The sequence below is a fragment of the Limanda limanda genome, chromosome 11 (assembly GCF_963576545.1).
Source record: "Limanda limanda chromosome 11, fLimLim1.1, whole genome shotgun sequence".
NCBI classification, from domain to species: domain Eukaryota; kingdom Metazoa; phylum Chordata; class Actinopteri; order Pleuronectiformes; family Pleuronectidae; genus Limanda; species Limanda limanda.
This window is the reverse complement of record NC_083646.1, coordinates 3,328,150-3,344,313: the sequence shown is the minus strand read 5'-3', so window position 1 is coordinate 3,344,313 and position 16,164 is coordinate 3,328,150. Positions and strand designations below refer to the sequence as shown.

At 44.4% G+C, this 16,164-nt stretch overlaps 1 protein-coding gene across 1 annotated transcript in view; it reads left to right on the top strand.

Moving 5' to 3' along the window:
- Nucleotides 1–16,164, top strand: part of sema6e (sema domain, transmembrane domain (TM), and cytoplasmic domain, (semaphorin) 6E) — a 68,660-nt gene that overhangs the window by 38,341 nt on the left and 14,155 nt on the right. The window contains exons 14-16 of the mRNA XM_061082011.1: nucleotides 497–574; nucleotides 11,352–11,410; nucleotides 11,819–11,869. Coding sequence (XP_060937994.1) covers nucleotides 497–574; nucleotides 11,352–11,410; nucleotides 11,819–11,869 — 188 coding nt within the window. The remainder of the gene's footprint in view (nucleotides 1–496; nucleotides 575–11,351; nucleotides 11,411–11,818; nucleotides 11,870–16,164) is intronic.

The following is a 16,164-nucleotide window of genomic DNA, read 5'->3' as shown; positions in this document are numbered from 1 at the left end:
GCCTCCTGCCTCCTGCCTTCTGCCTCCTGCCTCTTGCCTCCTGCCATCTACCTCCTGCCTCCTGTCTCCTGCCTCCTGCCTCCTGCCTCCTGCCTCCTGCCTCCTGCCTCCTGCCTCCTGCCTCCTGCCTCCTGCCTCCTGCCTCCTGCCTCATGCCTCCTGTCTCCTACCTCCTGCCTCATGCCTCCTGTCTCCTACCTCCTGCCTCCTGTCTCCTGCCTCCTGTCTCCTGTCTCCTGCCTCCTGCCTCCTGCTGCACACATGTCCTGGGTGTGAAGCTGTATTTACCTGCTGGTTCACACCAGGACTCACATGAGCTCACTTCTTCTCTCCTTGTTGCAGCAGCAGTTGAAAGTGATTGGGGGGGGTTTGTGAGGCCGGGGGGGCGAAGCGGAGCCTCGTTACCTGAGTTAACATCTGCCGGGTTTCAATCACGTTTCTCTGTGCTCCTCCCTCCATCACTGACCATCTGTGTGTGTCTGTGTGTGTCTTGCAGAAGCTGTCTGTCTTCACGGGATCCTTATTGCATTTGGCTGAAGTCAGGCAGCTGTGCCACGGTCTCACCTGGATTAAAGTAAGTCTTGACTCACACAAACACACACACTCACACACACACACACACACACGCACTCTACGGCTGATGTTTTTGTCTTCTTCTTAGATACATCACCAGAGACACATTCAGTCTGATGTGAAACACTTAGATTTAATATGTAACTGTCAGATATTGTGGTTTTGCATTTTTTGTGTTACAACATTTAAAAAAACAGTGTGTGTACAGGTTATAATTTCAAAAACAAAACTTTCTATTCATTTAAGAAGTGTGTGATGTGTTAAAGTGGATTCTGCTCACGGCTTCACTGCATTTTGGAACCAAAAGCTTTTTGTGTTTTACAAGATCATAGTTGTGTATCTGGATAAACACATCTTATCATTCTTTAGCTTCAGGTGCGGAGAACAACTTCTTAATATATAAACCAAGAATTTCCAAAGTGCAAAATCAAAAATGGTGAAATGTATTCACACAGGAGGTTTAATAAATCAGTAAAAGATTAAGATGTGAACTTTAAACCAAAGAAAAATGTTAAAATTCTGATTTAATTTCTCGACAAGACACCAAATATTTTAGTTTTTGGGGAATAGTTCAAAAACAAAATAAATTGATGCATAAAACAAGATCCCATCTGCAGATAAATAATGCAAGTGTGATCAGACAAAGTTCAATAAGGTGATTTTTCAACCTTGAAACTCTTTTGAGTGATGAGGCTTTTCATCACGTTTCAATCAGAAGAAACGTGTTCACTGAGATATTCTTGATGTTTCTCCTCCGGTTTCACTTTTGCTTTGACAGCTCGTAGAGAAAAAACCCACCCGTGCCCAGAAGTATAATATTCTTTGAACTTTATTAATGATGCAGCAGCAATGTTCTGCTCAGCGTGACTCACCGAGGATCTCTCCTCTACCTCCGGGGTCTCCGATCAGAAAGCACCAGGGGGCCGACGTGTGCAGATCTTGCTTTCTAATCAAACCCTCCAGCAGCAGGTTGCAGCTTCTAATTCTCCCCCGGACGCACTTGTTGTAATTAGTGAGTCCGACCTGTGTGTTGTGTGGTCAGTGGGACGGCACCGGGGGGGGACGCAGCCGGATAAAGACATTATTACTTTCTCTAACTCACCGTCACAGAGGACACGTTTCCACCTCGGTCAATAACGTGGAGCCGGAGCAGGAGCGATGGTTTTCATATCCGCTCCGGATCCTCGAGTGAGTCGTTCAGATCCTCTGGACCCGAGCCACGCCCCCCCGATGATCAATAACTTATCTGCAATTAGACAAATGGGGCGACGTCAACATGATGAATATCTGACTGTAGTTTTTTAATAAAACGCTCGGCTCGTTCCCGTCTGAGACTGTAAACATGTTTCCATCATGACTGAGGGATTCAAACATGATTAAAAACAGGAAGAGGTCAGAAATTATCCCTGAGACGGACGGATGCTTGTGTTTGTTTCATATATTATATCTTCTGAAAGCTCACGGATACGGAGCAGGACCACAGGGAATCATGGGGGGGGGGCACCACCAGGCGATATGATGCAATCTATTCCTCTGACAGTCTCCTGGTTAATCAGAATCAGAATCAGAAGGTATTTATTGCCAAGTAGGTTTACACCTACCTGGTTATTGCTCTGAAAAGAGGCAAAGTGAAATACAAGTAAACTTTATTTTTATTCCTCGAGCGCATCACGACTGCTTTTGTTCAGAAGATAAAACACAATATATATTTTCAGCCGCTCGGTTTCTCTTCATCTTTCTCCTCATCATCGTTTTTCAGCCTCTCGCTCTGAGTTTAGTCTCATAAAAAATCAGAAGTGATGTTCGGCTGCACCGTCTGGCAAACTGAGAGAGACGGATGGCTGGTTGGATGGACAGATGGATGCATGACAAGGGAGACAGATAGATGGATGTAGTGGAGAAGGGAGGGAGGAGGAGGGAGGAGGAGGAGTGGGGGGTGTAAAGGCAGTTAAAGCAACTGTTTTCTCCTCCTATTTGCCTCCTGGCAGTCAAGGACTTTGTGTGTCCCCATGTGGCTGATGTACAACCTGCTGCTAAATCACTGTTCCTTTATCTCTGTGTACACTGGTTGTAAACTGTGTGTGTGTGTGTGTGTGTGTTACCTCACACACAAAGACACACACAGACACACACAGGGAGCATCACTTCCTGTGCCGACTGGCTTCCCACAGATTATTTTAGGGCCTGAAATGAAATGTGCAGACCTGGAATTACCACGTATCCTTTGCCCGGTCGGTCGGTCGTGTCAGTGTCGCCGCCCTCACACACACACACACACACAAACAAACACACACACACACACGGAGGCTAATAGGAAATTCCTTTTCCTTTTTTTAGATGCGTCTGTGCCCTCGTGTATTTTTAGGTTTTTCTATATTTTTTGGGAAACCAGCCAGTTTCCCTCTCGGGCTCGGTGGCGTCCCGGTGTGTCGGCGCTGACAGAGATCCAGCTGTTTCCAGCAGCTGGTTAGCTTATCTCAGTATAGAGACTGGAAGCAGCTGGGTTTCTCTCTGGCAGCCGCACGGTGAAGACGAGTCTCCACGAAGCCTCCGAGACCCGGCCAAGAAATAATCAGGCACATAATCCTCCTATAAAAACCACGATGTGTAGATTTTACACTTCTGATCTTGTGTGGATTAAATACTCACAAGGTTGATGATGGGGGGGGGGGGGGTTGTGATCTGTGAAGCAGCAGAACTCACATGTCCCTGTTTCCTGCCTCTGGGCTCAGATCAGGTGACATCACAAACACAAGCTTCTCTCTAAACCTTCTCGTGGGTTTCAGACCTGTACGAGTGGAACGTGAAAGGAAAGCAGATGTTGTCATATTTGCTTTCTTGCCGAAGTTTATGCTCATTCATTAAAATTAATCACCGTGAGTTTAGCTTCAGAAACCAACTGATTTATTCCTATGAGCCTCTCACGAACATAAAGGATTTAATGTTTATGTTTGTGGGTTTGAAAACTTTTATCTTAGAGAATAAACGGTGCAGAACATATATGCATCAGTTTTATTTATGATTTTTATAATGAATTATATGGTTAAACTGTAAAATATCAAGTCTGGCTCTTGTTAGCTTAGCATTAACACTGTAGATAGATGGAAACAGCTAGCATAGCTTTGCTCTTTGGTAACAAAATCATACGTCAATATTTTACGAGTTAATAAAGTTTCTCTTGTTGATTGATTTTTGAGCTTTAGATTTTGTTATAGATTTTCAGAAAGGTTTTTGCTTCCAGTGAAATGAAGCGAGGTCGATCTGATCCACTTCCTGTTGCCGTGAAATATCGTGAAGTGATTTAATTAGATGTCAAAAAGTAGGAGGAGACTTTAATTTGTGTGTTTTATGAGTTGAAACCTTTGTTTATGTTTCCCGGCAAACGCTGATATAACTATGAAAGATCCACTGCTTTTAAGGTAATAAAAATAATGAGCTTTTCATTGGAAATATGTTTCCTTATTAAATTTCTGTGTGTAATGAAGCATGAAAGTTGGCAAGCAACACGGAAAAAGGTGCTTTTAATTTAGTTGAGACCTTCGGGAGCTGGTTTTACGGTTTTGAGTTTAGGGCGTGATTAAGATCTGGAGATGATCGGGTCCGAGGCTCGGAGTTAGTGGCCGTCGCTGGACGGTGAAGCGGGAGAAACAGGAAGTGGCGACGCGTCTTCCTGCTGGCGAGGAACTCCGAGCTGCTCGCCGAGGTTTGATTTATGAGTCGGTGTTTTGGCGTGCGGGACGAAGCCCGGCTGGAAACCGATGGACCAGAACCTGGGAGAGATCAGCCAGAACATCAAATAAAACCTCCGTCGTCTGCCAGAGAGAAAGAGAACAAGAGAAACACAGGAAGACGAAGGAAAGTAGGACGAATAAAGAGATGAGGGGAAAGAGTTGAGAGAGAGATGGAATAAGGAAGGAAAGCGTGAAGGGAAAACCAGCGAAGCGAAGGGTGAGAGAAGGAGAGAACACGAGGAAGGAGAGAGAGAGAAGTGCTGAACATCTGTATTTCATTTAGGGTTTTTCTACTGGAGAAAAGAAACGTTTTCCTCCGGCTGCTCCGACAAAACCTCCGATATGAAACCTGCCTGAAGTGATAAGTTTAATATGAACGTGAGTTTATATGAGTCACAGTGAGAGGAGCTGAGGAGCAGCTGGAGAGAGAGGAGGACGGGAAGGAGGGAGAGAGAGAGAGAAGGAGGAAGGGATGAGAATCAGGAGGAGAAGGAGCATGACGAGAGTTAAAGATGAAGCAGCTCGATACTCATTAACCTACTGGGAGCTCCTCCTCTTCCTCTTCCTCTTCCTCCTCATCTCCTCCTCCTCCTACACCTCCTCCTTTTCCTCTTTCTCCTTCTCCTCCTCCTCCTCCTCCTCCTCCTCCTTCTCCTCCTCCTCCTCCTCTTCCTCCTCCTCCTTCTCCTCTTCCTCCTTCTCTTCCTCCTTCTCCTCTTCCTCATCCTCCTCCTTCTTATCCTCTTCCTCCTTCTTATCCTCCTCCTTCTCCTCTTCCTCTTCCTCCTCCTCCTCTTCCTCCTCTTCCTCTTCCTCTTCCTCCTCCTTCTCCTTCTCCTTCTCCTTCTCCTCCTCCTTCTCCTCTTCCTCCTCCTCCTTCTCCTCTTCTCCTCTTCCTCCTTCTCCTCCTCCTTCACCTCCTCCTCCTCCTCCCTCTTCCTACTCCTTCTCCTCTTCCTCCTTCTCCTCTTCCTCTTCCTCCTCCTCCTCTTCCTCCTCTTCCTCCTCCTCCTCCTCCTTCTCCTCTTCCTCCTCTTCCTCCTCCTCCTTCTTCTCCTCTTCCTTCTCCTCCTACTCCTTCTCCTCCTCCTCCTCCTCCTCCTCTTCCTCTTCCTCCTACTCCTCCTCCTCCTCCTCCTCCTCCTCCTCCTCCTCCTCCTCCTCCTCCTCCTCCTCCTTTCTCATCCACATCATTTATTTTCACTGCCTCTTTTTCCTTCTCCTTCCTCATCCAGAGGTGTCATAAATTTGAATGGCTGATTTGTGGCTGATCCGGAGGACAGGGGAGGGGAGGGGGGGGGGGGGGATTCACATTCTCCTCGTGCCTTTTCATCTGGAACATCGGGGGGGATTTTTTTTTTTGTGCTATCCATAATGCATCTGACATAATCGCCAACGCCAGAGCTCAACGCCAACACAGAGCACGGCCGAGGATAGAAGAGAGAGAGAGACAGAGGGGGGGGGATCAGGTCAGCTGTGTGGAGCAGATTGAAACTTCATTAAGAATCAGAACGGGTCATATTCCATAACTCTCTCATTGTTATCAGATCAGATAAAAACACTTGAAGCAGCAGAGAGTTGATCCGTCTCCTCCCGACGTGTCACCGGCTCCTCTTCCTTCTCCTCCTCCTCCTTCTCTTCCTCTTCCTCTTCCTCTTCCTCTTCCTCTTCCTCTTCCTCTTCCTCCTCCTCCTCCTCCCCCTCCTCCTCCTCCTTTTCCTCTTCCTCCTCTTCCTCCTCCTCTTCCTCCTCCTCCTCCTCCTCCTCTTCCTCCTCCTCTTCCTTCTCCTCTCCTCTCTTTCCTCTCCTCTTCTCTTCTCCTCTCCTCCTCTTCCCTCCTCCACCTCTTCCTCTTCCTCTTCCTCTTCCTCCTCTTCCCTCCTCCTCCTCCTCTTCCTCCTCTTCCTTCTCCACCTCCTCCTCTTCCTTCTCCTCCTCCTCTTCCTCTTCCTCCTCCTCCTCCCCCTCCTCCTCCTCCCCCTCCTTTTCCTCTTCCTCCTCTTCCTTCTCCTCGTCCTCGCCCTCCTCCTCATCCTCCTCCTTCTGATCCTCCTCCTCATCCTCCACCTCCTTCTTCTCCTCCTCCTCCTCTTCCTCCTCCTCTTCCTCCTCTTCCTTCTCCTCTTCCTCTCCTTCTCCTCATCCTCCTCCTTCTTCTCCTCTTCCTCCTCCTCCTCCTCCTCCTCCTCCTCCTTTTCCTCTTCCTCCTCCTCTTTCTCCTCTTCCTCCTCCTCATCCTCCTCCTTCTTATCCTCTTCCTCCTCCTCCTCCTTTTCCTCTTCCTCCTCCTCTTTCTCCTCTTCCTCCTCCTCTTTCTCCTCTTCCTCCTCCTCATCCTCCTCCTTCTTATCCTCTTCCTCCTTCTCCTCCTCCTCCTCCTCTTCACATGTCAGCAGAGAGTTGATCCATCTCTCTGTAACTTCCCGACGTGTCACCGGCTCCGAGCTGCTTCTTTAAGTTCATAAGTTTCTAAATCACCGAAATCACATCTCGGACATGAACTTTCATTTCTGTAAGAAGCTCTGAAATCAGCCTGGAGCTGTTTTACCAGAGGAACCAGACTCATCCTCTTCCTCCTCCTCCTCTTCCTCCCCCTCCTCCTCCTCTTCCTCTTCCTCCTCCTGAAATCAGCCTGGAGCTGTTTAACCAGACGAACCAGACTCAACAGCTCAGTTGTTGTTGGACTGGTCTCAGCTGTGGAACATAGAACCTGGAAGATACGGATCTTTCTCGGATAAGAACAAAAAAACAATTAGGGAGAAGGAATTTCGGATTCTGATTCTCGGCCAAAATATATATACATAAATAAAACCACATTCATATATTCACTAGATCCTGATTCTTATTTGGATCTGCACCAAATTACAATCATAGATCTCAGTCCTGTAAACGTGTCCAATGTTTTAATCAAGATTCAAGAATTATTCCCTGAGAAATCAAGGAAAAGGTTTAAAAAAGACTCACAATGTTAAAAGAAAGTGGAAAATAAAATCCCTGGATCTTGGTTAATTCCATAAAAAGCATCTTTCCATCAAGTTCCATGGTAGTTTCTATGTAATTCTGCAAAATAACTAACAAACCTGATGGAAACATAAACTCTTTGGTGAAGATAGTTAAAGTTTTCAGTGTTGGAATTTGTATTTTACATTTCTGCTTTCACACAATTCATCATTTCGTTCCCTGGAAGCTTTATTCAGCTCCTGCAGCTGATCTGGGGTCTGGACCTTTGTTTATGTTTCCCGGCACACGCTGATATAACTATTAAAGATCCACTGCTTTTAAGGTAATAAAAATAATGAGCTTTTCATTGGAAATATGTTTCCTTATTAAATTTCTGTGTGTAATGAAGCATGAAAGTTGGCAAGCAACACGGAGAAGGTGCTTTTAATTTAGTTGAGACCTTCTGGAGTCTGGTTTTATGATTTGAGTTTAGGGCGTGATCTATATTCACTAGATCCTGATTCTTATTTTGATCTGCACCAAATTACAATCATAGATCTCAGTCCTGTAAACGTGTCCAATGTTTTAATCAAGATTCAAGAATTATTCCCTGAGAAATCAAGGAAAAGGTTTAAAAAGACTCACAATGTTAAAAGAAAGTGGAAAGTAAAATCCCTGGATCTTGGTTGGTCCCATAAAATGCATCTTTCCATCAAGTTTCATGTTAGTTTTTGTATAATCCTGATAAATAAATAACAAACCCGATGGAAAAATAAACTCCTTGGTGAAGCTAGTTAAAGATTCCAGTGTTGGAATTTGTATTTTACATTTCTGCTTTCACACAATTCATCATTTCGTTCCCTGGAAGCTTTATTCAGCTCCTGCAGCTGATCTGGGGTCTGGACTCCGATGTGCACGTGTTAATGATCAGTGCACGTTCCCCCCCCCCCCCGTGGAATGTTCTTCAAGTCTCAGTCGTGAGATGTTTTTCCGCTGATCTGTGAAATGAAATCAATGTTCTTTTATTATCGACGTCAGGACACAAATAATAATCACACAGCGAAAGAAATCTGAAACCAGGTGGAAAGAAAAGTGAGAACAACGCCGTTTAATTCCCAGACGATTTAGAATTCCAAACCCAACGTGTCCTACGAGGGGGCGTCGCCGAGCAGGTGACAGGACGGGGAACCCGCACTGCAAGGGATTGTGGGTAAAAAAGCAGACAGATGGATGAGAGATGAATTCTCGCCTGATGTTTATTCAGATGCACGAGCAGCAGAAGGTCGATGACGGTGTCGAGTGCTGACACGTCTGTCGTGGTTCCTCTGAAGTAAAGGTGACCTGTCACGCCAGCGGTTAGCAGAAGTGTTTACAGGCTCCGCTTCACTTTGTGTGAATCCCCCCTCCCCCCACGCCATTATTCAGAAAATGGATTTTGCCTATTGTGGCTCCACTGCCGGCCACGGTTGACATTCACTGAGCCGGATGATTTATGTGCAGAGTTTGACACCAAGAGGCTGTTTTTCATATTCATCCACCAAATATGGAAAACGTCTCCGCGCTGACCTCAGAATCTGAGTTTTTACTCGTGGGCGCAACAAAACGATTTTTTTGTGACATAACTAGTTCGGAGCCGGTCGTGTTTCTGTGGTCGTGACACTTCCACAGGTGTGTGATGTGATGTGTTAGAACTCGAAGCCTCCAGAGCACTTAACGGTGAGAATGGACTTTCCACTGAAGTGGGGAAACATCTTGTGTCCGGCAGCAAAAAACCTTTTAAACTAAAACTGTTCACATATTCATATATTCCGAGCTTTTTAAATGAGGCAGAAGTGCTCGGTGCTGCCAGCGAATGTGCAAAACCTCGTATTACTTTATGCCTCCGTGCTGTAAAAAGCCACTTCACTGTGATTGTGTTGTGTTCTAAAGGACTCCACACGTGTGTTGTTGGTTTTCCGATGTCACCGAGCTCACTTGTGTGTTTACAGCACTTTGCTGGTTTGATTCAACTGAGAGGATTCAACTGCAGAAGAAGGAAAATGTCACTCGAAGCTGTTTCGAGGGGAAATGTAAATAAAATGTGAATAAGTCCACGTACACATTACTGATTCGGAGGCTTGTGGTTGATCCTCTGGTCGGGTTGGAAAGCTCGTAAATAACAATCCTGCTTTACAGGGCTCTGGTTAGTGAGAGGAATTCTTAGAAAGCTTCTAATCTTTGTATTTTTCCTTCTGAATCACTGGATGTTGTTTGCTAATCGGAAAGAGAACAATCATCCTGTGGTTGAACCGGTCGCCCGATGAGACAACCCGAGTGTAAACGTACCAAAATAAACCTTTTCTCTGTGACTCATGCCGACGAAAACAACCTCGTCTCTGTGGATGTGATCAGACCTTTTATGGTTCTGTTGTTGTTTGGCATCGAACGCAAACTGTAAAACTACGTCGTCAGGGTATTTTTAAGATTTAATTTATTTAGTTTGTTCTGTCCCCGACTCCTTCGTTCTCTGCATAATAACAGAGCGTTTGATTTTAATAATCACCTCCTGTCTTACTGTCCTCAGGAAGCTGCTGCAGGAGAGGCTTGGTTTGAAGTGACTGACAGAGGAAGTAGTTTCTAAACACACGTCACTAGAGTTCTGCAAATTTCAAATTACAATCTGTCATAAACTAATTGACACTAATTCCAAAGATCAACTGGAAGATGAGCAAAATCTGTCTCTGACTTGGATTGGCTGTTAGTGGTCGAACGTCCTGTTTACATTTCACATTTTCTTTTTTCTTTATTACACCTCAGTTTTGTCTTTTTCTTTCTTGGAAGCTCTTCTGTCTCCAAAGTGAACATCTTGTTGAAGCGAAAAGTGTGAAGAAATATAAAAATGTACGTGCGAGATTGTGTATTTTCCATGTGCGTGTGTGTTTTCCTCACTAATTATAGATGGGTGCAGGGAGCCTGTGTTTGCATGCTGTGTAAGACACAATATAATGTGCCTGAGCTGTTAGATTATATAAGAAACTAATTGGTTTGTTATACAAATGAAACGCACGCCCGTACAGCGTGTTTTTCCGGCGTGGAGACCGGATCATTACATTTGTGCGGCACACGAGCCCGTGTCTTATTTTGTTTGGTTCATTTCGACGTGTGGGAGGATTGTTGGCGTTGATGCGAAGCTCCGCTCGGCGAGAACGGATGAGCCTCTGATTCGTGATTGACTCGAAGGTGAAAGATGGTTCGTCTGCTGCAAAGGGAGAACGGCGAATCAATCGTATGCATGTTCTCATCGGAGGAGCAGGAAATCAATAATCGTCAGAGTGGGTTTCTTCTTGTCGGTTTGCAGACGAAGGTTCAAAAGGCGAATAAAGAAGCTTTCACATTTCATAAAGGAGCGAGTTCAAGATGGCAGAAATTGCAAAGTAAAAATCATTTATGACGGATTTACTTGACGTGATTGAGCTTTTGTTTGTGATTCGGTTCCGATGAAAACAGTGACACCAACAAATCAATTTACGAATGTTTACAAAAGTCTTTCTTTGTTTGCATGAGACGCTTCGAACAGGCGCTGAAAAGAGTTTTTGTGTGAAAACTCTGCATGTTTGTCTTTTGTCTCCGGAAAAATCCTTGATACCTAAAGTTTGAAAATAACACGTCACGCATCATGTTTTCAGTTTCCAAGTTTCTCTACCTGCTGCAGAAAGGGAAGAGAGATATTAATCACAGGGGGTTTGTGTCGGTCAATCTAAATTAACGCATTTTCCTTTTGGAAAATTTTTACTGACATGCTACAATCATACGCTGAGACATTAATTGCAGAGCAGAGACACTGAACTAAGTGAAGCTGCCAATTACACCAGCAGGCGCCTGAGTGGACTCAGATACCTGACATGTTGGGAATTAGAAAAGTTGCTCAGACCTGCACCGAAGTCGGCACATTTTTGGGAACAATTAAATGAAATTACAACTTATTACCACGCTGCTGATCCCAGAATCTGGTGATCCCCACAGGGCCGAGGATCCTCGAGAGGCTGGATGTTCTCCTGCAGGTTCTTGAAATGAAGTGATGCCAATGTGCTGATGGCTCCTTTCTCTTTGTGTCCTGTTTCTCTGCAGAGGCGGATTCGAACAGGATGTGGAGAGCGGCCACCATCAGCTCCCTGATACCTGCCACGGTGAGACGGAAACACTTCTTCATTCTCAGTGATTTACATAAGCAATAAAGGAAAGAGGGCGGCGAGCTGTCGAGCGGCAGCGGATCCCGACGTCAGAGCGAGAGCGGCCGCAAGTGATTGCGGACGTAACGGATTTGGAACGGAGAGAATTATGATGTGATTCAGTTCATCCTTAAGGAGCTTGAGGAGGGGTTAGTCCGCCCCCCCCGTTCACAGGCCGCGCTGGAATACTGTTCTCAAACTTTGTCTGTTAATCAAGCGTCGGCTCAAAGTCGTTTTCATGACAAAGGGTTTGTTGTCTTTAGATTTAAACAGAACAGATTCAACGACACATTAGAAATCAACGAGCAGCAGAATTTCTATCAACGCCTCACACTGATGATGTTGTGTTTTTCTGTTTCTTTCCAGACGTCCTGGCGACAACACGCAAGCAAAACACGGCGCTGGATTCAGCGTATGGTCAGTGGACACGTCTTTTTATCTTTTCACCTCAACTGAGCACCGACTATAAAGATTCAGCTGATTCGTCTCCGTCAGGAATTAGCATTTGTTTTATTTAGTTTTGACGTTCTGGAGTTTAATTTCTGAGCCTGGGTCTCACTGAAATCAACAGTTTCTACACGTTATGTAACTAAATCAAACAAGACGGGTAATTGTGAAGTTTATGTAAAACATTTATTTGATGGTGAAACTTAGTCCTTGATGGTTTGATTCCACAGGAAGAGCAAAATGAAAATGAGGTTTGTTAGTTTTTCCCTAAATAAGGTGCTAAGTTTTATTCTGGTAAAATCAAAATGACTAAACAGTTAAAAATGGAAATATATAGTATACACATGATGTATTTATGTACTTGAAATATCCTTGAATAACAAATTCCATATGGAGCAACTCTTTCAGTTTTACGTCTCGAATACATTCAAATATTAGGACTAGCTCAGAAATCTATTTCAGTAGATCATAATTATATCAACGCTTGTTTTTCCATGTGTTGTTCTCAGATATTAACAAACTGTGATACAACTTTACAAACGCCTCACTTCACCTTATCTTCCAGAATGAGTTGTAGATCAGGTTTATCCTTGGACTCAGTTATATATTCAGATATATCTTTGTAGTCACTGCTCCTGAATGTAAATCCTCGTGGTTCTAACTCGTTAGAAGCTGCAGAAACCCTGCGTGTGGGGAGAAGCCTCAGATTCATTAATTCACATTGGTACAAAGTAAACGTCTCTTCTCTTTACTTTTAACTCTGGAGGTTACAGAATCTGCTTTGCCGCGGCTGAATGCTCGGTCACCTCTCTCTCTCCCTCGGCCGACAGCTCAAACATTGAAGCCATTGTCTGAAGCATCACTCCATTGATGGACTGGGAGCTCTGCCTAATGCCCTGTATCAAGAAGGATCATCATCCCTGTCACGTCCCATTACTCCTCCGCCGGCCACACCGCTCTGCCCCTGGCTCGGCTGCAATAGGAATAGAAACGCCGCCAAGCTGGCCGGGGCCTGGGAGGAGATTGACGAGTTGCTGTTGGTTTCTAACGGCGCAAACATTCAAAGCCGCTCGTTCTCAGTCAGAAAGTGTTCGTCCGGCCTCATTTGCTTTTCATCCGCGCGACCGGAACGCTCCGCCTCAACTTTCCGAGGAGTTTTTTAAGACCTAAAGTCTCTTTGTCGCTGAACAAATGATGACACGGGGGAGTTAACGGCCGCGGCTGATCCGGCGCAGTGATTAGTGTCAGCGTGGCAGAGAGCCGTCCTGCTGGAAGACGGCGGCCATTACGGCTCCGAAGACCCGTCCATCCTGGGTCTGATCCAGCTTCTCTCTCAGAACAGAAGCCACTTTGTCCGCCAGAGGCTTGGGATCGGACCCCCGACCGTCCCGGGGTCCCACGGTGCCTCGGTGGTGTGTGAAGCCGCTCGCCGCTCGAGGAGAAGCTCCGCCCTGCTGGCCGCCCGGATGCTTCACTGCTTTATCTGAAGTTTCTAACACACTTAGATTCCGTCTCCGTGTTGTTTATATATTTTTTCGAGCTGATTCACACAAAAAACTGCTTTCAAGTCTCTGCACTGAAGATCAATTATCATCTTTCCTCGACAGTAACGCTCCATACGCCCGACCGAGCTCCTCTAACGCTGGCACGCTCTCTCTCTCTCTCCTCCCCGGCGCCCAAACCATCGCCGCCAGCAGAGAGAAGCGCTCGAGTCAAACGCTCGCCTGTGTCGCGAATCAAAAGCTCCTCTGTTGTACATTGTGCATTCTGGGTTGTTTTTCACTGAATCAACAGTAAAAAAGAGAACAAACGACTCGATGCAAGCAGCAGAGTGAGAGCTGCAGTAATGATGTGGTCCTGGAGCTGTTGTCGGAGGCTCCGGGGCCAAACACCCCCTGGCGTTCGCTTTTAATTTGCCCGGCGCAGATGGCGAAGTGACGGGGCCACTCGTTCACAGTGAGTGTTCTCCACCGGCTGGCAGAGAGAGAGAGAGAACGAGAACGTGCTCCTGCACACGGGGCGGGCGAGGGCTGCAGAGTGCGAGCGCTAAGGCTTATTAGCGCACGGGCCCGAGCCAATGGCAGCCTGCCGCTCCCCGGACCTCAAGGACAACAGAGAGCTAATAAAGCAATCGAGATGTGGAGCGTGTCATCAAGACAAATATGTTTGATAACTCCAAGCCTCTGGCAGCGAGTTTCCTGGCGTTTGTTTAGAGATGATTCTGAATGTGGCTGTTTGCTGCTCGGCCGCCACACGACGGAGGATCTGTGGAAGCGCTCAGCCCGAGTGAGGTAGTGGAAACAAGCTGAAAGACTAGTGTCTGTTTCAAGCAGTCTGTGAAAACACTTAGTGCTGAGGACACACAGGAGTTTTAATGGTGCTCGAGTTCAAGGCTGTTTTTAAAAAAGGAAAAGACGTGTGAAAGAGCTTCACCTGCAAAACTGTGGATTCGGACTAAAAGATGGAGACACTCGCTTATCACGAGGTTGTTGAAATAGAATTATGTTTGTATATATATGTATTTAATCAGGAGTTTCATATTTAGAGATGAGGCCAAACTGCTTGTGGAAATTTGTAACAATTCAGATATAATTCAAGCATGTTAGTCATTTATTTGTGTGGAGTGAGATATCATTTTTATTGAATCTGTAATTGTTGAGTCTGATCATTTCTGAACGAGAGGTTTGAAAAAGAGAAAATACACAAATACAAAGTAAAATACCCACAAGCCATGTTTTAACAAATCATGTGATGATGCAGCTATACAGAATAAATACATATCATAGCAGATATCATAACAAATATACACAAACAATTTTATATCTGTTAAAATAGGGAGATTCACCATAGATCTACATTCAGGCAGATGTATAGAAACATATCTGAAAGACAAGTGTCTGTTTCATAGAGTCTGTGGAAACACTTAGTGCAGAGGAGTTTGAATGGGAGACGAGTTTAAGGCTGTTTTAAAAAAGGAAAAGACGTGTGAAGGAGCTTCACCTGCAAAACTGTGGATTCGGACTAAAAGACGGAGACACTCGTTTATCACGAGGTTGTTGAAATAGAATTATGTTTGTATATATATGTATTTAATCAGGAGTTTCATATTTAGAGATGAGGCCAAACTGCTTGTGGAAATTTGTAACAATTCAGATATAATTCAAGCATGTTACAGTCATTTATTTGTGTGGAGTGAGATATAATTTTAATGAATCTGTAATTGTTGAGTCTGATCATTTCTGAACGAGAGGTTTGAAAAAGAGAAAATACACAAATACAAAGTAAAATACCCACAAGCCATGTTTTAACAAATCATGTGATGATGCAGCTATACAGAATAAATACATATCATAGCAGATATCATAAGAAATATACACAAACAATTTTATATCTGTTAAAATAGGGAGATTCACCATAGATCTACATTCAGGCAGATGTATAGAAACATATCTGAAAGACAAGTGTCTGTTTCATAGAGTCTGTGGAAACACTTAGTGCAGAGGAGTTTGAATGGGAGACGAGTTTAAGGCTGTTTTTAAAAAAGGAAAAGACGTGTGAAAGAGCTTCACCTGCAAAACTGTGGATTCTGACTAAAAGACGGAGACACTCGCTTATCACGAGGTTGTTGAAATAGAAAGTATTTAATCAGGAGTTTCATATTTACAGATGACACCAAACTGCTTGTGGAAATTTTTACAATTCAAATACAATTCATGCATGTTACAGTCATTTACTTGTGTGGTGTAAAATACCCACAAGCCATTTTTTTAACAAATCATGTGATGATTCAGCAATACAGAATAAATACATATCATAGTAGATAGCATAACAAATATACATAAGAAAGAGTTATCGTAGATCTACATTCAGGCAGATGTATAGAAGAAAATCTATAGAAATCATGTTAAGAAACAACATACAAGATGATGGAGGATTAACATCATTATTAGAACCTTCGGGCCCCTCGCTTTTCACCAGGTTGTTGAAATAGAAAGTATTTAATCAGGAGTTTCATATTTAGAGATAAGGCCAAACCACTTTTGGAAATTTGTAACAATTCAGATACAATTCAAGCATGTTAGTCATTTATTTGTGTGGAGTGAGATATCATTTTAAATGAATCTGTAATTGTTGAGACTGATAATTTCTGCATTAGATGTTTGAATAAGAGAAAATACACAAACACAAAGTAAACTACCCACAAGCCATTATTTAACAAAATCATGTGATGATGCAGCTATACAGAATAAATACATATCATAGTA